The 22994-nt window shown below is 42.0% G+C and overlaps 1 protein-coding gene across 1 annotated transcript; it reads left to right on the plus strand.

Annotated features, from left to right (window-relative positions):
- The first annotated feature begins 12 nt into the window (after window positions 1-12).
- On the plus strand, window positions 13-19571 carry im:7151449 (complement decay-accelerating factor). The gene is made up of 14 exons (XM_070549939.1): window positions 13-204; window positions 4068-4253; window positions 4384-4483; window positions 4837-4907; window positions 5051-5233; window positions 8141-8206; window positions 8355-8429; window positions 9812-9877; window positions 10033-10131; window positions 14185-14223; window positions 14314-14355; window positions 14460-14511; window positions 15101-15175; window positions 15367-19571. Exons 1-13 carry the CDS (start codon window positions 123-125, stop codon window positions 15156-15158), a joined length of 1119 nt encoding a protein of 372 aa, XP_070406040.1. The 5' UTR covers window positions 13-122; the 3' UTR covers window positions 15159-15175; window positions 15367-19571.
- Window positions 19572-22994: the final 3423 nt, after the last annotated feature.

Here is a 22994-nt window from a genome sequence, read left to right on the forward strand (position 1 = left end):
ACGTCAGAGGCACGGCTCTGCTGCTAGAGAGTTGGATCAGTTCTAACAACCCGAGCAACGTTTCGGTCTCACCGGAGAGGTTTTACCGGCGGGACGCTCCTTCTCTCTGTCGGCAGCCCATCATGGAGGTTTCATTCCACACCTCTGGACAGCAGAAACTAAAGTCCCTGATTTTAATTTACTTCTTCATCGGAAACATTAAAGGTCGGTGTCACGGAGAAAATAAAGAAGTTGATGTCATTTGAAATATGCAAAAAACTAAATAAAGTAAAAATTAATCAATAAATAAATAAAATTTCTTCTCAAGTATTAATTAGTTTAATTTAAATTTTTAGCTCTCACTGTAGAACAATACTGTATTATAGGCTATTTGTCTATAGCAGTTACAATAATAATAATCATCATAAATAATAACAATGATGATAATAATAATAATAATAATAATAATAGAGCAGTCATAACAATTTAGCTATTTTTATTCCTATTGCATAAAATCACCACAGAATACCTCTAGATTGCATTAATTTGTTTGTTTTAAATGTTTGCAGTAGCTCAGGTGGTAGAGCGGGTTGCCTCATGATCATGGGTCCGATTCCAGCTCCCGCCAGGGGTATCCTGCTGTTGTGTCCTTGGGCAAGACACTTCACCCAACTTGCCTGTGTTAGTGGTGGTCAGAGGGTCCGACGGCGCCAAATGGCAGCCTCACCTCTGTCAGACCTCCCCAGCTTACCATCACTAGCAGTGTGTGAATGTGAGAGTGTGTGAAAGCGTCTTTGGGGGTCTAGAAAAGCACTATATAAGTTCAATGCATTATTATTATTATTATTATTATTATTATTATTAATATTAATATTAATAGTGACTATAGTGCTTCAAACATAACATTGTCGGATAACTCTTTGCAATAAGGGTCATTTTACTAATGTTACTTAGTGTATTACTGAGCATTAGTAAACTATTAAATAAAGTTGTACAACTGCTTAATATTAATTTTAATTTTAAGTAATGCATTACTAAGCAGAAATCTCCCCCACCCGGCCCTTTGTCATGACCTTAAGGACACTTAACAATATTGGGAATGTTAATAAAGGGATCATTTGGTTATTAATGCTTAAGAATTTGCTGAGTAATGTTAATAAAGGGGCCCTTTGTTTTTTAATGCTGAATAATTTAGTAAGTAATGTTAGTAAAGAGATCCTTAGTTTATAAATGCTTAAAAATTTACTAAGTAATGTTAATAAATGGATCCTTGTTTAACACTGCACTAAGTAACAATAATAATGGCATGCTTTGTTTATTAATGCTTAATAATTTACTAAGTAATGTTAATAAATGGATTCTTGTTTAACACTGCACTAAGTAACAATAATAATGGCATAATTTGTTTAATAATGCTTAATAATGCACTAACATTACTAAAGGGACCCTTTGTTTAGCACTGCACTAAGTAACATTAAGAACTGCATACTTTGTTTATTAATGCTTAATAATTTACTAAGTAATGCTAATAAAGTGTTCCTTTGTTTATTAATGCATAATAATTTACTAACACTGCACTAAGTAACACTAATAATGGCATACTTTGTTTAATAATGCTTAATAATGCACTAAGTAACATTACTAAAGGGATCATTTGTTCAATAATGCTTAATAATTTACTAAGTGATGTTAATAAATGGATCCTTTGTTTAACACTGCACTAAGTAAGTGTGGTGGCATCTGCTGGCGTACGCCAGACGATGCCCGCACTGCCCGCTCACCACAACCATGGAATACACCTCATCAACACGCATTAACACTATATTGGAGCAGGGGGAGGGAGACTAGGGATCTTAGCACACCTCTGTTGTCACTTGGCTTCCCGGGGCTGGAGACTAGGAAGGAGATCTGGCCGTCTGGTTGGGGTCTGGGGTGGTGGGTTGCTTTGCTCAGCGTTGGGCAGGGGAGGTTGCTCATCAGCACCCAAGCAGAAAGGGTTGAACTCTGTGAACCGGTAATGGCTGTACCCCATGTGCAGCAGTACCGGGATCAGAGTGAATAGGGTGTATGGGGAGTATGAGTGGTTGTCTGGCGTGCATTTTTATGAGTCTTTGGTTGTAAGTGTATGTGTGAGCATGAGGGAGGGAGTATGTGACTGTGTCTGTGTATGACTGTACATGTCAGGTGGGGCCTTTGACTCCTCCCTTCTCCTGGGACTTCTTTTGATGCTATACATCTTCGTCTCCCCTCCCCCTGTCACACCTGGTGTGGAGTGCGGTGCCTTGGTCTGCCTGAGTGTTTTGTAACATTGCGGGGATGTTTAGGACCCAACGTGCAGATTTACCCAGGATGACTCGAGGCAGAAGTTGGTAAAGTCAAATCCCTTTATTTTGGAAGAACAAAAAATAAATCCAAGGCAGCGAGCCTAAAGTCCAAAAGTCCTGTAGCACAGGACACCCAAAGCTCTCTTAGAGCACCAAAAACCTGGAAACCAAAAAAGGCTCAGGCAGAGCACGAATAAACGCTGACAGAAATACAAACAACAATGGACCGACAAGACACTGAGACAAGACAGGGCTTAAATACACTGGGGCATAATGGGAGGATGATGAGCTGCAGGTGTGAGGGGAGAGAACCAGGTGAAAGTGATAACTAATCAGGGAGGAGGAGCAGGAGAGGACACCAGACCTAACTGGGAAAGGACACACACACACACACACACACACACACAAACACACACACACACACACACACACACACACACACACACACACACACACACACACACACACACACACACACACACCTAGCTGGAGGAGGACATAAACACACACACACACACACACACAAAACTGGAATAATAGACCTATGGAAATTATGGTGGGGAGACTGAAGGAACACAGGACCTGAGAGGGAATATCTGGAGGGCTGAAGACCAGGGGACACAAGAGGAAAACAAAGAGACACAGACCATGACATGTTTGTGGCTCTCGGGTCAGGGGTTTTAAGATTTTTGGCATCTGCCTGATCACTCCCGGTGGCTGCCTGGTGGGATCTGGGTCCCTGGGCTCTGCTGGGTCCCCGGCGGGGGTGGTCACCACTGGGTCCCAGGTTGCTGGGTCAGCTGAGGGGTGGGAGGCTGCGGGCGGGCCTGTGGGCTTGCCGCTGATATCTCCCGGGACTCCGCCGGTTGCTGGTTGTGGCCCCCGGGGCGATCCTTTGCGCCTCTCGAGGGGGGCAGGGGCTTTTCTGGTTGCGGTCTCCTTGAGGTCTCTGTGCTCTGGGGCAGCTCCTGGATCTCTGGGACTTGGAGCTTCCTCCATCTCCTATGCATCTTTGGGGGGCAGATCTGTGGCCCCTCACACTCTCTATTGGACGCTCCTGTAGAGAAACCTTACATATTCAAGCACGTGCACACACACAGGTGCTCACATGGTGCTCTCATAAGTGTGGACTTGGGCACGTTCAACACATGTCTTAAGGCTGTGGTTGGCACTAAATGCACTGTGATTTATTATTGTGTGATTGTTCAGTAAATCAATGTTAATTTTATATTTCTTCATCAAGTTGATGCAGTGATAGCTTGCTCCTGTTGTATTGTTGTTTGTCCCTTTTCTGCAGGTCTAGAAGCAGACTCTTGTTCATCTGTCTCCATGTCTGGTTGAAATTACAAAGCATTCAAAAAACAATAACAATAAAGTTTTAAGTATCAGGCGTGACATTAAAAGCAGATGCTTTGATGCTCCACCTAAGAGTAAAATCTGCAGCATTCAGACATTAATTTTGTTTGCTTCACAGCCAGACAGGACACGGAATAAATAATAAATAAATAAACACTGCACTAAGTAACATACTTTGTTTATTTGTTTAATAATTTAATAAGTAATGTTAATAAAGGGATCCTTTGTTTATTAATGCTTAGTAATTGACTAAGTAATGTTAATAAGTGTATTATTTGTTTAACACTGCACTAAGTAACAATAACAATGGTATACTTTGTTTAATAATGCTTAATAATGCACTAAGTAACATTAATAAAGGGACCCTTATTGTGAAGTGTTAACCATGTTTCCGTTTTCCTCCTACAGCTGAATGTCCCCAACCGGAGGCTTATGAGAATACAATCCCAAGCGACCAGGCACTTCTTCTGAATGAGTTCCCAGAAGGGTCGGAGATCACAATAGAATGTGGAAATGGATATTTTAAAGAAAGCGGCTCTGACATCGTAAGATGCATCAGCGATAAATGGACGGAACCAGAGCTCATCTGTAAAAGTAAGAATGTGTTATTATTTTTATCCAGATAAAAAAATGTGTTAGGATCTAAGCTGTTTAATTTAGACATTTATTTGGTTCGTTACTGCCCAAAATGTCCAAATATTTCTTGTTCATTGTTATATTTCAGAGAAGGACTGTGGTCCCATTCAGCCACAGCCACATATGCACTTTGATTTCAGTGAAGGTACCCTCTTTGGTGCTAAAGCAAAATTATCCTGTGATGACGGGTAAGCATCAATGCATATTTACATTTAATGTCTGCTTAAATTTTGTCTGAAAAGGTCTTAAAAATCAAGCGAGACAGCTGAGACACCAGGATGTCTCACCTCAACATGATTTATTTTCTTAGTGTTGTTCCAACATTGACAAATGAGAATGAGTATTCAATCGACTCATCTGGAGAAATAATGGTTAAATAAATTCATGTCTTTGGTGACATCACATTGTAAAATTATGATCTAATCTCTAAAGTCAAAGACTTCCTGATGATTAAACTCTGTGCTTTTGGGTATAAATGACTTCCAAGTCTTGATTAAAATAAATAATTTGCTTTATTTCATCTCTCTCTGTGTTTCTGCAGTTACACAATTAGAGGATTGAGCTTTGCACGATGCTACAATGCAGGGTGGAGGTTTTCTTCAGGGTGTGAGAGTAAGTGTCGTTCAGTTCAGACAGAAGCAAATTACATTCTTAAAGTAAACCTTCTTGTGTTTTAGTACTTTTCCTTCATTCCCATCCAGCTTTTCTTTAATTTTGGCATTAATCTTAATAGATTTTTACTTTTTATTCTGGAGTTGTTACATGCAGCAGACCATCTGAAGTGGCCAATGGCAGAAACTCTTGGAACTCTGAAGATGTTCCAAAAATGGGAGAAATCATAATTTACAGCTGTGATAAAGGATACTCCATCAATGGAAATGGCCAAATTGAGTGCCTCAACAGTGGTGAATACAATTCTCAACCTCCCGAGTGCATAGGTAAGTCCACACGTAAAACTTTTTTTACCAAATGTAAAGTTATGAAGTTAATTTTACATGTCCTAACAGATGGTTTCTTTAAAAAGTTTGCAAATAACAAACATTAAGTTCAAACCATGAAGCAATTTAACCAATTTCTCATATAGTTAAAATAAACTGACAAATCTTTTGAAGGAAAGTTTTATTATTATTATTATTATTATTATTATTATTATTATTATTATTATTATTATTATTATTATTATCAGTAGTAGTATAAATAATAATAATAATAATAATAATAATAACAATAATAACATTCATTGTTGTTTTTGTTATTGTTGTTAATATTCAGATTTTGACAAAACACTCTTCAAGCTGTCTTGCTCGTTTAAGAACATTCCTACAACACAACTCAGAATGCTACAACACACCTGAATATATTAGTAAAAATAGCTTAAAACAGCCTAATATGCGTGTGTGTGTGTGTGTGTGTGTGTGTGTGTGTGCGTGGGGGGGATGGGGGGGGGGGGGGGTTGTATGCATGTGTGTGTGAAACTGTTGCATCTCATCAGGTTCTCTTGCTAAAACTAAACTAATTTGTCTCTGTGTGTAATAGTTAGTTCATCTCGATGAGAGATCTCCTAAGTAGCGGAGTCTTTCCTTTGTACAGTACGAATCCAATGAAATAATGGTATGATTGCTAATGCTGTGTCATATTAGCCAGAGGTTTCACATTTTTTCCTATGGAAAATGAGTCTTGCAGAGGTTGTGGCCAATTGTCCCAGAATGTTAACATCTCCCCAAACCATTCCCCCCAGATTGCTTAACTTTATTAATGACTCTGACTGTTAGTGGTGTACCACAAGGATCTGCTCAAACCCCCCTTCTTTTAAATTATTTTAAGATATAGTTATCCAGAGTTTCCACTTATCAAACCATTTCAGAGTGTGTGGTCCCAAATTCATTAAATCCATAATGATAAATCAGAAAGTGTACTGTTAGCCAAACAAGCTTCTTTCTGCTCTGTTGGATCTGATGTTGGCAGATGTGCTGCTAAGTTATTTCATGCTCTTCTAATGGTCTTAAACTTTTATCATTTGCCTTTTTGGACATCTATCAAAAATAAATTATTTGTCTTTTCTCATCTTGATTACTGGCATACATCCCATTAACAATTAGGGGTGAATTAATGAATAATATTTATTTGATATAGAGGGACAGTGAGTATTAATAAACATTTTACAATGTAAATGTACCCAATTATAACCAAAGGCTAATTTCCATTGGTAGTCCCCCTGCCTAAAGGCACATAAAGGTTGTTTCCATTGTCTTCCTGCGGACACATGCGTATGCACACACAGACACACACACACGCACACATGCACGCACAAACACACACACACACACACACACACACACACACACACACACCATGACTGCACGATTTTTATGAAATAGGTAATGTGTATGATTAGCTTGAAAACCAAAATCTAAATCTGTTTAAAGGTGCGGTTTACTGGTTTATTCAGTACATTTGCAGTGTTCTTTAGTGTAAATCAATGCATTATCATCTTCCTGTTCTGATATACAGAAGTTTGCTGGTGCAGAGGTGGGCTGAAAACAGCAGGATTCCTCATTAGTATAATGATATGCACACACCTCACTTCTGGTTGACTAACAGAACACATTCAGACATGTTGCAAAGTCACTAGCACCAAGACGCTCTTCGCTGTCTCTCTTCGCTACAAAAATATTTTAAAAGCCATTCGTTGGGGGTGGGGGTGGGGGGGCGAGCCAAGATGGGTGATGCCATGAATGCAAATTCATAGTGTTACATAGATATGTGAGGATTTTCAAATCCTAGCGTTTCACTGTCTATTTTCTATCAGAAGCTAATGCAGGAGATAGGTGAAGGAGACTATTTTCATGTTCAGACTGAATAAAAACACACAGAGTGACTGATTATGATCAGGAATAAAAATTAAAAAATGTTTTATCAGTCAACCACACCTTTAACAGGAAACAAGGATTGTGATAGAAAAAATAGTTTAAACAGATCAAAGTCCAATTTACAGCTAATTCAAGACTTAATGAGTAACACAAATGATCTTGTGCCACTTCAAAGAACATAGGCCTGATTCTGTCCACAGTTTTAATAGGTAAATCAATGATAATACTTCCAAATACTGTGTTATTGTATGGAAGACATTTTCTATAACAGTAACAGCCTTGGAACCTATTAAAATGTGTTTTTTTATTAGCTATGGTCAGATGATTTTATAATATTGTGATTAACTGCAATTATAAACAAATCCTACTGCATGTTCCTGAAGTTGGAACACAGTCTTAGAAGTCTTTTAGCAGTAAAGGACACAATGTTGTGTCTAAACGTGATTGTGCAGATCCCTTCGAGGATTTGCATGCTTATTGTGATACTTTAAAGAGCCGTTGTGCTCCCTGTGCTTCAGTTTACTGCCCAGGAAACCTCTAGTAACAGTTAGTCAGTCAAAACATGCAGGTGAGCTTTTCAAATCTTAATCTTATAAATAAAAAGTAGCTTTTAGCGTGTGAGATTGTGTAAGCTCAAAGAGATGTTTATGATATGCAGTAGATGTTCTCATGGTTTCCCCAGATAGTTGTTACAGCACATCATTTTTCTCTGCAGGAGTTACATCTTTAACCGGTTAAAGTGTTGACTCAAAACTACCTTTTTATTAAGAAGTTAGTCATCAGTTAAATTTAACTGAATGAAGGACCACTCCCACGTTTTCCCTGTTATGCATAAAGAAGCATGTGCATGGGGCACGACTGCACATCCTGCATGTCAGACTGAACTCGTGCATGACCGACCTTCAGTTTCATAAAAGGCTGATGGACAGTTTACAGTTTGAGTTCAGATAAATGTGGAGATGTTCTTATTCATAGGTGTGACTACAGAAGATACATTTACTACAAAATCAATAACATCAGCTCCTGCATCAACAGAACAAGGTGAAACCCCAAACATCCAACTGAATCATTAGATGAAGTAAAATCAGTTATCTCTTGATAAAATTGTCGCATTTCAGTAACAAACGACACGTTTTCACAATAGTAATTATGTTTTATATCACAGAAATGTCCACTTTTGCGGTTTCAGCTTTCACATCTGCAGCTCACAGAGTAACAAAAATCACAGCCAGTGCATCCCCAACTACCTCGGCATCAGAACGAGGTACAGATGTCCACATGGAACCATTTAGTTCCAGCCTGTGGCAGCAAAACTGCATTACCCGCATGTTGCATGCATGTCACCACACAATATTCTGAACCTAAGTGAGTTTTCCGGGCGTTTTTAGCAAGAAAAATGCTGTAGCTAGAGCTACTCCAACATGAAGGCACCTCATCCTCTGTTTAATTCTGCACAGAGAACTAGTCTGGTTACTCACAGGCAGAGAGGCACAGGAGGGGAGGGACTAACCAGCTCAAAAATAACCAATCAGAATAAAGGCGGAAATGCCGACTGTACTGCGCGACGCTGTAGTTGGCAATGGCACAAACATCGTATTTTTTGAAGAAAGGTCTTTTCTTCTTCTTGTGGTTTTGAAGACGTCCAAGTCATTTAAAACAGAGGAAAGAGCTGCAGTGATCTCCGCCAATGTCTTCGTTGTTTATGAGAAACTGAGCGTCGTTGTGTGTGACGTCCGCGATGCTGTCGTTTTTTTAGCTGTAGTCAAAAATGGCGTCTGGCGGCTTTCTTTAGAAGAAAGGCTTTTAGTGCTTCTACTTGTTGTGGTTTTAAAGACGTGTCCAAGTCATTTAGTACAGAGGAAAGAGCCGCAGCAAACTCCATTTCAGACGCCATTTTTATGAGTAGCTCAGCGTTGCGGTGTGTGTGAGATGCACACTGCTCAGCGCTGATTGGCTCAGTTAGAATTCTCAGGGGGTGGGGTTATTTGAATAGAAGAGTTCCCAGCATGGGGCTGGGTGGTCAGGCTACCAATACATAAGAATTCTACAGTGAAAAAATCACTGAACAGCCCAATGTCTCAATCATGTTGGAAGGAAGGTTACACTGAAACAGATCTCCTTCTCAACCGACTGGAGGTGTTGTCAGTTTTTCTCCTTTAAAAAAAACTAAACAGGAACGCAGCTGCTGTTTAGAGTCTGTGAGCCCGTGAGGTTGCCGAGTCTGAGGGCAGCTAACTGTGCACCACCAGCATTTGTAATTTGACATCAACAGGCAATATGCTTTGTTTTTGGTGCAAAAAATTTGTTTAAAGAACCAAAGCCAGTAAACAGGAGCGACCTAGAAGTTATTTCTTGTACCCCTAAGAAACCACAGCATCCTATTGTTTTACTCTAATACCGGGTTAAGCAGGCTACTTTGGGCTAAAATGCTAACGGTGAATTAGGAGTAACCTTTAACTACTGAGTAGCATTGCATGAAGGACTACTCCCATGTTTAGCTGTTATTCTAAAGTGGGAAGCATGTGCATGAAGCATGCATATACACACTGCATGTCAGATTGAACTCATATGCATGCCCAAACTTCAGTTTGATTAAACAGTTTCCAATTTGAGTTCAGATAAATGTGGCAGTGTCCTCATTTATAGGTGTGACTACAGAAGATACATTTACTACAAAATTGGTAACATCATTTCCAGCATCAACAGAAGCAGGTATTCAGTAAAACCCAAATCATCTACCCTATACCTTTTGACAAATTTACATACCTTGAGACAATTCATATCTATTTTTTAAATGCAACCCCCAGTATATATGTTTATATAGATGATAACCCTTTTTACAACAACGGTTATGATTTCTATCACAGAAACATCATATTCTTCAGGATCATTTTCAACATCTGCAGCTCACAGAGACACAGCCGTCCCAGCCAGTGCATCCCCAACTACCCCGGCATCAGAACGAGGTACAGATGTCCACATGGAACCGTTTAGCTACAGCAAAGCGGCATCACAAGCATGGTGCACTTAGGTCACTACCCAACATTCAAATTGGATTTTTCTATTCAAGATGAAAAAGATTGTAAGAATTATTCTTATTTTTTCGTTTTAAAAGGTGCCTGAGATGGTTACAAGAGCATAAGCTTTTAGATATCTAAACTTTTTTTTAAACACTAATGTTTTATTTATTTCATGTATGTACGTGGTGGCAACCCCCGTACCCGCTGGTGGACACCAGAGGTTCGGGGAGCCGTCAGGCTGAAGAAGGAGGCCTACAGGGCGTGGCTGGTCTGTGGGTCTCCGGAGGCAGCAGACAGGTACCGGATAGCCAAGCGGGGTGCAGCAGTGGCAGTTGCCGAGGCAAAATCTCGGGCGTGGGAGGAGTTTGGTGAGGCCATGGAGAAAGACTATCGATCGGCTCCAAAGAGGTTCTGGCAAACTGTCCGGCGCCTCAGGAGAGGAAGGCAGCAACCCGCTCACACTGTTTACAGTGGGGATGGGGAGCTGCTGACGTCAACGGAGGCTATAGTCGGACGGTGGAAGGAATACTTTGAGGAGCTCCTCAATCCCACCAATGCGCATTCCGAGGAGGAACCAGAGCTGGGAGGCCTGGGGATGGACTGTCCGATCTCGGGGGCAGAAGTTGCTGAGGTAGTCAAACAACTACACAGCGGCGGAGCCCCGGGGGCGGATGAGGTTCGTCCTGGGTATCTCAAGGCAATGGATGTTGTAGGGCTGTCATGGTTGACACGTCTCTACAACATTGCGTGGTCATCGGGGGCAGTTCCTATGGAGTGGCAGACCGGGGTGGTGGTCCCCATCTTTAAGAAGGGTGACCTGAGGGTGTGTTCCAACTATAGGGGGATCACACTCCTCAGCCTCCCTGGAAAGGTCTACTCCAAGGTACTGGAGAGGAGGGTCCGATCGATAGTTGAATCTCAGATAGAGGAGGAGCAATGTGGTTTTCGTCCTGGCCGTGGAACTGTGGACCAGCTCTATACCCTTGCAAGGGTGATGGAGGGGGCATGGGAGTTTGCCCAACCAATCCACATGTGCTTTGTGGATTTGGAGAAGGCTTATGACCGTGTCCCCAGGGGCACCCTGTGGGGGACGCTCCAGGAGTATGGGGTGGGTGGCTTTCTGTTAAGGGCCATTCAGTCCCTTTACCAGAGGAGCGTGAGTTTGGTCCGCATAGCCGGTAGTAAGTCGGACCTGTTCCCAGTGAGGGTTGGACTCCGCCAGGGCTGCCCTTTGTCACCGGTTCTGTTCATCACTTTTATGGACAGAATTTCTAGACGCAGCCGTGGTGTGGAGTGTGTCGAGTTTGGTGGCAGGAGAATCTCGTCTCTGCTTTTTGCGGATGATGTGGTCCTCCTAGCTTCATCCAGCTCTGACCTTCAGCTCTTGCTGGGTAGGTTCGCGGCCGAATGTGAAGCGGCTGGGATGAGGATCAGCACCTCCAAATCTGAGACCATGGTTCTCGACCGGAAAAGGGTGGCTTGCCACCTCCGGGTCGGGGGAGAGGTCCTACCTCAAGTGGAGGAGTTTAAGTATCTCGGGGTCTTGTTCACGAGTGAGGGTAGGAGGGATCGGGAGATCGACAGGCGGATTGGTTCGGCGTCTGCAGTGATGCGGACGCTGAGCCGATCTGTCGTGGGGAAGAGGGAGCTGAGCCAGAAAGCCAGGCTCTCGATTTACCGGTCGATCTACGTCCCAATCCTCCCCTATGGTCATGAGCTTTGGGTAATGACCGAAAGAACGAGATCGCGGATACAAGCGGCTGAAATGAGTTTCCTCCGTAGGGTGGCCGGGCTCAGCCTTAGAGATAGGGTGAGGAGCTCGGACATTCGGGAGGGACTCGGAGTAGAACCGCTGCTCCTCCGGATCGAAAGGAGCCAGTTGAGGTGGTTTGGGCATCTGGTCAGGATGCCTCCTGGACGCCTCCCCGGGGAGGTGTTTCGGGCATGTCCTGCCGGCAGAAGGCCCCCGGGTCGACCCAGGACAAGTTGGAGAGGTTACATCTCCAATCTGGTCCGGGAACGCCTTGGGGTCCTGCCGGAGGAGCTGGTGGACAAGGCCGGGGAGAGGACGACCTGGAGCTCCCTAGTTGGGATGCTGCCCCCGCGACCCGGACCCGGATAAGCGGAGGAAGACGAGACGAGACGAGAGACGAGATGTACAAAAATAATTTTGGTCTAGATTTCAAAATAACATTTTACTAGAAATGGGTTTCCTTTCATTGTGATCTGAAATGAGCTGTGATTGTAATGTAGCAGTACAAACATGATTCATATACAGTAAATGTCTGAGATGCTGAAACTAAACTGTACAGAACTTTACTTGTATCCTAATTGAATGTTTAAATAAGAGTCCCTAACATCTAACAAATAATATACTCATTTACAATCTTTCTTAATGCAATAATTTTGTAGCCCGGTATGCCATCCTATATAGATAGATACTCTGTCCACGACCCATAGACAGAGCTCGGTCCTGAGGCAGAATCTTCCGTGGTCTTTCAAACTGTCTCTGCACGCAAATAAACAGCACTAGGACCAATCAGAACAACAAACACGGTGACATATCAATCGCTGTGATAATAAAACAGTCTGTAATACATCGTTGAAGAATCAAATACATCCTTCTTCGAACTAAAGGACCGCTATTCGCTCATGTCTCAAAGAAAGTTTCAAGTCTAAATCATCCAAAGTTCACGCCAAAGCTGTTTCGATGTAGCACCATTCCTGAGCCAACGTCATCTTTGCAGTTTTTTTTTCTCCATCACAGTTCTGATGCAAAGCCCACCCACTAAACAGAGAGCCCTGTGATTGGCTGCTGCTCAAACAGTTAGGGCTGCTTAGGCTAAACCACTGCTAGGGTTGGTCTAGATTTCTAGGCTAAATAATTTAGCATAATTTTAAACGGTGCCTTTAGGACAGAACTATTTATTTCTGGTCCTGGAGGGCTGCCACCCTGCATGTTTTAGCCGTTTTCTGCTCTAACACACCAAAGGCACCTCTGCTGCATTTCCTCAAATTCTAAAAAAGCCTGTTAAAGGGATCATATACACCCTTTTTATACTTTATTGTCATTTTCTTGAGCCTGTATGTACCAAAATGACCCTTTACAGGGTTAATGAAACGTCACTCAGGCCCCCACTGGCCTCTGTCCACACTGCCCACATTTACAGTTTCAGAGTTGCCGGTCCGGTCTGTTGGAAAAAGAAAAAATGGAGCTAACATGCCTGGCACTGCAGGCTGCTTCAGCACATTTAGTGCATGTTTTAGATCACAAACACAACTGATTTGTTTAATTTGGTGATGAAGCACTCCTGTAGACACGAAGGAAGGCTAGGGAGACATTTAAATGTTTAGATTAATGTGTTAGAAAGAAGAACACACAGCAAGGAGAATAGTTTTGCTTTTAGTTGTACTAAACATACACTAGGGGGTGCTAAAAGCAAGCCAAAACTGCCAGTCCCCCTTGTGCTGGCAAAACATCAGCAATCGGCCCTCCAGGACTGAGATTGAGTACTTGGATTAAATAAATTAGGGAAACTTTATTTTGTCAACTTCATTGGCTATTTACGAGCCACTGCAAAATTCAAGTCCCCCAACCAAGAAATAAGAGTATAGATTTTAATTAGTCTGATGTTTTAAGAGTCTTTTAGTTGTTTTTTTAATCTGCAGATTAAAACAAATCTTTCTTCTTTGCAAGATAGGGGACAAATCTTTATTGTATTTGACATCATTTAGTTTTAAATGTAATATTCTGATGTGAGATTTTAATATCCTACTTAATCTGTGTCGGACTGGGTTTAAATTCAGATCAGTGAACGGCTTCTGCGGCTGCATAAAATTATATCAAATTTCTTTTGAAAATATTAATTAAAAACAGCATTTCTAAATAAAACTATTATCATGTATCAATGATATTTCTGAGGCATACAGACTCATATTTCTGCTTTGTTTCTAATATTATTTATTTAGCACTGTAACTCCATTATTGTGTTTTTGCAGAAATTCCTCCTGAGATTGTAAACCCAAACAAGGATAACAGTAGGTCATCATGTTCCATTTTCATTACTAATGTGTAAAATTTATCTTTGTGACTTTAAAATAACGTTATCTCAATGTTGTTTCTTTCAGTGGTCTTATTTGTTACAACCAGCATGTTAGCTTGTTTACTGGGTAATATGCATTTTTTTTTGTCTTTGGAATTATTATAAATGATTATCATTGAAGTTTAAAACATTTTAATTGTTTTTTAACGTATTTTTTTTTTCTCCTTACAGTTTTTTTGGTAGTTGGGCTGATTTTATGGAGGTTTCTCCTGAGGAGGAAAGGGTAAGAGCCAACATTTGATTCTTTGCATATTGCACCCCCCCCCCCCCACACACACACACACACACCCCACCCCCACACCCCACCTTTTCCAAAGTCAAGTTTTGACCCCTGCACTTTTTACCATCCAAAAAACAATATTACACTATATTAAATTGAAACTGGTTCAGCTCTAGGACCAGGCAGAAAACAACTGTTTGTGTTGAAGCCTGCTTCCCATTAGAACATACTGTAAAGATAAACCCCCACTTCCAAAGTGAAAATTACATCCATGTATTTTAGGAAAGTTGCATGTTTGTTTGCATCTGTTTGAGCTGCTGAGGAAATGAAGACGTCTGCAGGAATCTCTGGTAAAACTGTCTTTTAGAGGGAGCATTAATATTGACAAACACGTTGCTAAAATCTTTATTAGTTCAGGCAGAAATATCAACTTTGTGTTATTATATGCAGAATTTAAATATTGTTTTAATCCAACTAACTCTTAAATTGCTGTGTTGGGAATGCACAACCTTCTGTTTGCTAAACGTTTAACATTAAAATAACCACATTCCGTCATTCTAAAACCAATTCCTTATTTCATGACACCATGTAGCTCGTATGACACCAGAGAACATGTGAAGCCGGAGTTTGTGCAGTTCCAAAACATTTAGATTCCTTCCTCCTTCAGGTATCTATTATTTCATTCCATTATGCATCATGAACATGTTTAAGGCTTCTGTATTTCTTCAGTTCTGACCTTTAGACGCTGGTGTTATCTTCCAAAGCCAAAGGATAAAACAGTGTTTATTTATTTATTTATTTTATCACCATTCAAAGCTCTAATTATGTTGTTTTCATACAATTTCTCATCAAATGCAGCTCTACAGCTGGAACTGCCCCCATCTGATCAAGCTTCTGTCACCAAAGATGAAAAGCAAACATGGAGTGAGTTTCCAGTAAATGGAGGAAATGGCAAACTCACCATTCAAACCCTCAGAACTCTTATTTTTGCACCTTGAAATTGAAAGTCACCAAAAACTGCTGAATGTTATATTTATTTAAGAACACACATCAAAGTCTCATCTGACCTGCAGCCGCATGTCTTAGACACTCGGGTGAAGAGAGGGGCGGAGTTGTCAACTGACCACTACCTGGTGATGAGTTGGCTTCGATGGCAGGGGAGGATGCCGGTCAGGCCTGGCCGGCCAAACGTATTGTGAGGGTCTGCTGGGAATGTCTGGTGGAGTCTCCCATCACAAGTAATTTCAATTCCCACCTCCAACAGAACCACCAAAACGTTCCGGGGGAAGCAGGAGACATTAAGTCCGAGTGGGCCATGCTCCGTGCTTCCACTGTCAAGGCGGCCAACCGGAGCTGCAGCCACAGGGTTGTTGGTGCCTGTCGTGGTGGCAATCCCTGAACCGACTGGTGGACACCAATGGTCACGGATTCCTTGAAGCTGTACATAAATCTTGCTCTATGGTCTCACCCAACTCCTCTCACGCATTTTCCCTCTGCGACCACCTAAGGTGTCCACCAGTTGGTACCCATCAGTTGCCTCTGGAGTCCCACAGGCCAAAAACACCAATAGGACTCTTTCTTCAGCTCCACCATCCAGCACCTCAGGAGGGGGAAGCAGTGCGCTATATTGTTTAAAGTGGGGACAGTGTCCTGCTGACCTCTACTCAGCCCATTGTGGATTGGTGGGCCGAGTGCCTTGAAGACCTCCTCCGTCCCATTGGCACGTCTTCCAGTGAGAAAACAAAGTCTGAGGACTGTTGGGCTTTTCAATCTCTGATGATAAGGTCACTGAGGTGGTCAAAAAACTTAGTGGCAAGGGTCTGGGGGTGGATGGATCCACCCAGAGTTCCTTAAAGCTTGGTTTATGCTTGACGCATTCACTTTCCGCTTGGTGATGCGGCTCGCGGATGGAACACGCTTCACAACTCGCAGCGTTTATGGTTCGTGCGGTGAGCCAATATTCTCCCAAACTGTAGGGGGCAGCATGGAGCTCTACGGCATGCAGCCAACACTACACCTTAGTAGAAGTAAAAATGACTGTTTACAACATGGCATTTCAGCATTTTTAACAGCGTCCTCATCTTTTCCGACAGTGCGAGCTATTTCTCTCCAAGAATTATTAACAACATGTTGATCACGGTGATCTCTGAGAGCTGAATCATACAAATGTCTGTATTTACGAACCTCTGCCATACTAGTTCTTGCCGGTCCGCCATGTTTTTCCACGTCCGACTGTCCGCGTGGTTAGACATTTTCCTAGGTGCGCGTTGCGGAAATTTTGGGCCGTGCGGAGACGCGGTGGAGGGGCATGGTTGTTAAAATGACGCAATTTCTCCGTGCGGAGCTGTGCGGACCTCGCGGACGCATCAAGCATAAACCATCCTAAAGGGTCTGGATGTTGTGTTGACTGTATGGGGTACCAGGCCCTCTTATACCGGCTGCTAGGTCCCTGTATGACCGGTGTCAGAGCTTTGTCCAAATTGCTGTCAGTAAGTCGGGCTTATTTCTGGTGAGAGTTGGAGTCTACCAAGGCTGACCTTTGTCACCGATTCTGGCCAAAACCTTTATGGACAGGGTTTCTAGGCACAGCCAACGTCTTGAGGGGACCTGTTTTGGTGGCCAAAGGATTGAGTCTCCGCTTTATGCAGATGATGGGGTCCTTTTGGCTTCATCAGAACGTGATCTTCGGCTCTCACTGGAGAGGTTTGCAGCTGAGTGTGAAGCAGCTGAGATGAGAATCAGCTTCTCTGAATCTGAGACCATGGTCTTGAGTCGGAAACAGGTAGAATGCCTTTTGCAGGTCAGGGATGAGATCCTGTCTCAAGTGGAGAAGTTTATGTATCTGATGGCTTTGTTCATGAGTGAGGGAAAAATGGAGCGCAAAATCGACAGGTGCCTTGGTGCTGCATCTACAGTTGTATCGATTAATCGTGATGAAGAGAGAGCTGATCCAGAAGGCAAAGCTCTCCATTTACCGGTCGATCTATGTTCCTTCCCTCATCTATGATCACGAGCTTTGGGTAGTGACCAAAAGAATGAGATTGCGGATACAAGCGGCCGAAATGCGTTTTCTTCGCAGGGCGGCTGGACTCTCCCTTAGAGATAGGGTGGAAAACTTGGTCATTCAGGAGGGGCTCAGAGGAGACCCACTGCTACTCCACATTGAGAGGAGCCAGTTGAGGTGGCTCAGACATCTGGTAAGGATGCCTCCTGGATGCCTCCCTGCAGTTTTCCAAGCACGTCCAACCGGGAGAAGACTTAAAGGGAAGACCCAGGACACGCTGGAGGGACAATGTCTCTCAGCTGGCCAGGGATCGCCTTAGGATTCCCTCAGAGGATCTGGCCCAAGGGCAGCTATGGCTACATTGTAGCTCATCACCATCAGTGTGTGAATGGATGAATTATACACTGTAGTGTAAAGCGCTTTGGAGTCCTCTGCTGTCTGCGGGTAATTTATCATTTATCACATGCTTAGGCTGCCCCCGTGACCCGACCCCAGATGAGCGGCCGAAAATAGACGGATGGAAGAATGGACACATCAAAGTCCAATAAAGAAAATAACTTTTGTGTATTTTTTATCAAATCCCCAAAGAAAGAAAATAAGATATGTTGATCACATGTATTTTGTATGTAATTTATATTCTATGTTCATATACAAAACTATTTCAAATAATGTTTTTGTGTGTGACGAATAACTGCTCTGTGTTTTTTTATGTCAGTTTGTGTTGTGAAGAATCTGAAGCCTGTATGTTTTCGTGTTATGTGGATTTTTATCAGAACAGAGACAAAGCCGAAAATAGAAGACACACAATGTGGTTCATTCAGTTTACGGACTGCATCGGTGATGGGTAAAGATACAATCTGTTGAGCTACTCGCCTCCGGACTTCCTCTTCGTCATTGTCTGTTGTGCGGGTTGTCTTTGAGTAAGGCTGCTACACAATAAGTCTCCTTTCATTTGAAGAATGCAGTCATTTTCGGCCCTTCAATCAAATTCCAAAGTTTTTTATAGAAAATTTGACAGGAGGTTGAAGAATAAATGTTAATATGGTTTTATTACATATATGTTTATGTATTAAATGAAGCTTATATTTATGTAATATTTAAAAACAAGTGTTAAACGAATGCCAAAGCCTTAAAAGCAGAGATTTTTACTCAGCAGGGCGAAAAATGATCAATGAATGCCGTCTCTGTCTCGACAAAGTAGGATAAAAGTATGATCCCGCAGAGAGTGTGGACCAGCGCAGAGTAAAGCCAAGTTCGCACGGCTTCTTTGTACCCTTGTCATGACAGAGGTTAATTTATTTGGAGCCAATAAAAAGAATTTCTTGAATCTAGACAACTTTCATCCTGCTGCCTTATTTTTGCTGTATAAAGATTTGTTTCACTTAGATGATGATTTGTGTGAAAAGCATGGGAACTGGTGATTTCAGTCTCTGAGTCTATTTGAGTTATGAGGAGTGACAGTTAACTAATGAAGAAGAGGAGGTTGTTCTTCTCCAAATGCCTTGACAACTGCATTTATATTTGTGGGAGTCATCTCTTATCCGTCTCTGTCAGGTCCCTAAACCACTCGTCTTCTTTAGACACTGGAAAACATTTGGATCGGGTTCTAAAAGCCTTGATCTTCAGATAGTGAAGCCATCTGAAGATTATTAACCTGGAAAATACTGAGAAGATCTAAAGAAACATCTGACCAATGCTTTGATGAGTTTTTTATGCAGGCAGAATATGAAAATAGTCTCCTACACATATCTCCTGCATTAGCTTCTGACAGAAAATTGACGGTGAAACTCTAGGATTTGAAAATCCTGACAGATCTACATCACACTGTCACTTAACATTCAAGGACTCTCCCATCTTGATTAATGGTAATAATAATAATAATAACAATAATAATAATAATACATTTTATTTAACAGCGCCTTTCATGACACCCAAGGACACTTTACAACAATGGGGGAAAGTAGTAAAACAAGATAAACAGTACAGAAATATGTAAAAACACTAGGATGCTGAAATGTAAAACAATGTATTAAAACTGTGTGGTAAAAGCCTGTGTGAAGAGGTGGGTTTTGAGTTTTCATTTAAAAAGTGCGAGAGAGTGAGTGGTGCGTAGATCGGGGGGAAGAGAATTCCAGAGGTGGGGAGCAGAGCGACTGAATGCTCTACTTCCCATGGTGACAAGGCGGGCGGAGGGAGCCGAGAGTTGGGGAGCAGTAGAGGAACGAAGAGCGCGGACAGGAGTGGTGATGTGAATGAGATCAGAAATGCAGGATGGAGCCAGGTTATGGAGAGCTTTGAATGTGATGAGCAGAATTCTGCAGCTGATTCTCTGTTTAATGGGCAGCCAATGAAGTTGTTGCAGGATGGGGGTGATGTGATGAGATGATGAAGTCCTAGTGATGACACGTACTGCAGCATTCTGGAGAAGCTGCAGTTTATGAAGGGATTTGCTTGGGAGACCAAAGAGAAGTGAGTTGCAATAATCAATCCTGGGTGTGACGAGGCTGTGGACGAGGATGGCAGTGGTGTAGGAAGCAAGTGATGGACGGAAGCGGGAGATGTTATGCAAGTGAAAATAAGCAGCCCGGTTAATAATGTTGATGTGAGATTGAAAAGAAAGTGTGCTGTTGAGGATGACACCCAGACTCTTAACATGAGGGGAGGGAGTAACTGCTGAGTTATCAATAGAGATGGGGAAACTGTTAGATTTGGAGAGAATATGAGGTGTGCCTACCAGGAGGACTTCAGTTTTAGAACTGTTCAGTTTGAGGAAGCTGGAAGTGAACCAAGAATGGATTTCTTGGAGACAGAAGGTGAGGGAGGAGGGTGGAAGTGAAGCTGAGGGTTTGGTTGAGAGGTAGAGCTGGGTGTCATCCGTGTAACAATGAAAAGGAATGTTGTGTTTACGGAAAATGTGACCTAGTGGGAGAAGGTAAATGATGAAAAGAAGGGGCCCCGCAGGACAGAGCCCTGGGGCACACCAGCAGAAACAGGAAATAGATTGGATTTATATGACTTCAGCTGAATGAAATGTGTACGGCCAGAAAGGTAGGAGGTGAACCAGGCAAGGGGAGTGTGAGTGATACCTATGGATGACAGTCTGCTGAGGAGAGTGCTATGGGAGATGGTGTCAAATGCTGCTGTGAGATCGAGAAGAATGAGTACAGACAATAAAGAAGTCAGAAGCAGTGAGAAGGTCGTTGGAGATTTTGAGAAGTGCTGTTTCAGTGCTGTGAAGAGGATGGAAGCCAGATTGAAATTGTTGGGGGGGGGGGGGCTCCTGACCTATTTGATTTTATTCTGTGCAAAAGCATGTTGATATTTAGAAAAATACACTTCATGCATTTATTTGGAACCATTTAGCCTAAGTTTAAATAATTTTGCGGGTCGTTTTCACATGTGGCTCTTAAATCGGAACCAAGAGACTTAAAAAAGTAATTATGTCGAGGGGAACATGTTATAAAGAACCAGATCAGGGTAGACAGATGAATAACAAATCAAGTCGGCCTCTGTTTTGGCCACAGTCACATCTGGGATCTTAACACGAGCTGCATATGCAGATTATGATCCCAATGCTATAAATTTATGAAAACCATAATTCACAAGTTTCTGGGATGCTTTTGGGTGGAGGAGGAAGTGGGAAAAATAAGAGGAATGTGGGAGGAAATAAGGGAGGTTGATGGATGGATCGCGACGGAAAAGCAGGACTAATCCCAGAAACGTGACAAATCAAATTCATGTTTTTTTAACATAAAGATAAAGATTTGAGGCTGGATTTCACCTGGGCAAGTTTTAACAGCAGCTGTGCAGCGACTCAACAGTGTTGACTGTTGCTTCACATGTAGACAGCAGACATTTACAGTAAAACTGAAACGAGGTTCTTTATTACAGTAGAGTGTGTTTTGTAGCATTAGGCCACACTGTTGCTTTGTCTGACAGATCTTCAGCTGAAACCCACAGAGTGGTAATAATAAAAGCAAAGATCTGATCCCGTAACCTTTGGTGACTCTTTAGTCGTGAGTAGCATTAAAAATCCTCCTAGTAGCTTCAAACAAAGGCAGCTGCATGGGCTTTAATATTTCACCTTATACGATTCATTACTCTTGAGTGGTCATCTGTTATAGTTCCAATAGCTTTCATCTCATCACTGCAAATCAATACAAAGTGGATCAATTTTATTTTGACAAATTACATTTATATCTTCAGGTAAAAGAGTGGTTTATGACGGTGCCTGGAGAGGCCACCGAGGTTTAAAGAGGTAATGTAACTATTAACAATAAATGTGTCTTATACCGATTTCCACCACCGTTGTGCAAATATCAGGAAAGTATTGTACTCAACCCCTGGAAGGCTGCAGATCCTCCTCAGCCACCTTCATTGTCTCCGCAGTGGGACCTCAAGGTGCTCCCAACCTACCTAGAGACATAATCCTTCTAGCGTGTCCTGAGTTTTCCTATAGCCAGCAGGAAATGCCCAAAATATCTTCCCTGGAAGGCACCCAGGAGGCCTCCTGACCAGGTTCCAAAACACCTCACCTAGCACTTGTTTGATGTGGAGGAGCTCCTTGCCCTTTCTCTGAGGCCTAACCCAGCCACGCTGTGGAAATTATTTCAGCCTTTTGTGTTTTTTATCTTGTTCCTTTGATCGTTCCCTAATCTCATTACCACAGGTGATGGATGGAAAGTTTCCAGCTTACATCTCACTTCTACACCACAGACCAGTTTGTCATCTGCATCATCAGAATCCACATCATGACCAAAATTTAGTTAATGATCCTAGTGGGACAATAAAACGTCATTTTGTTTTTATTTGAAAAGGAAAAAAAATATGGGGCTTTTACAAAATCTGTACTCCTCAAATGATGTCTAGATTTGGCATACAAATAAAAATCTCAGCATGAAAATATTATCGTACATCAACATCCTGCTGGAGACACAAAATTTATATTTCGAGAAATGAAAATTTTGAAGGAACACACAAATTCACTCTGAAGGCTACAAACAGCCCCCAGGCCGCAGTTTGGACATGCTTGACCATGCCTTTGCCCTGACCCAGAAATAGCGATCCATCCTTTGAGTAATCCAAACACACATTTGTCACTCTGTACTTTTACAGGTAAAAGTATTGGTCAAGTTGTGTTTTTGAGTCAGACAGTGAGGCGAGCAATGATTCATTGAATGAAAATATCTCAGAATACTAACCAGAAGGGTGTGGTGTAATGCTATGCCAGGAGCTCCAAGGTTGTTTCTATGATTAAATGTGTGAATTTTATCACCTATTGCAGCTAGGGCTTGTTGGCGTTCGATGACTGATTGGGTAGAACGTATATATAATTCATCCCAGAGATTAATTAATAGTGTTTAGAAAATTGTAAAACGGTGGTGTACTTTGTGTTTTCTAATAAGAACAGCTTATATGCATCAAAAAAGTCAGTAGGAATTTTAAAATTACACAATAAGCACATAAAAAAGTATGGTAACGC

Source organism: Nothobranchius furzeri, chromosome 3, assembly GCF_043380555.1.
Source record: "Nothobranchius furzeri strain GRZ-AD chromosome 3, NfurGRZ-RIMD1, whole genome shotgun sequence".
In the NCBI taxonomy this organism is placed as follows: domain Eukaryota; kingdom Metazoa; phylum Chordata; class Actinopteri; order Cyprinodontiformes; family Nothobranchiidae; genus Nothobranchius; species Nothobranchius furzeri.

Excerpts from the sequence above, each read along its gene's own strand:
- im:7151449 (XM_070549939.1), top strand. The coding sequence starts at position 123 with ATGGAGGTTTCATTCCACACCTCTGGACAGCAGAAACTAAAGTCCCTG. Across the intron at positions 4,254-4,383 it reads ACCAGAGCTCATCTGTAAAA|AGAAGGACTGTGGTCCCATT; the intron begins GTAAGAATGTGT and ends GTTATATTTCAG. Across the intron at positions 4,484-4,836 it reads AAATTATCCTGTGATGACGG|TTACACAATTAGAGGATTGA; the intron begins GTAAGCATCAAT and ends GTGTTTCTGCAG.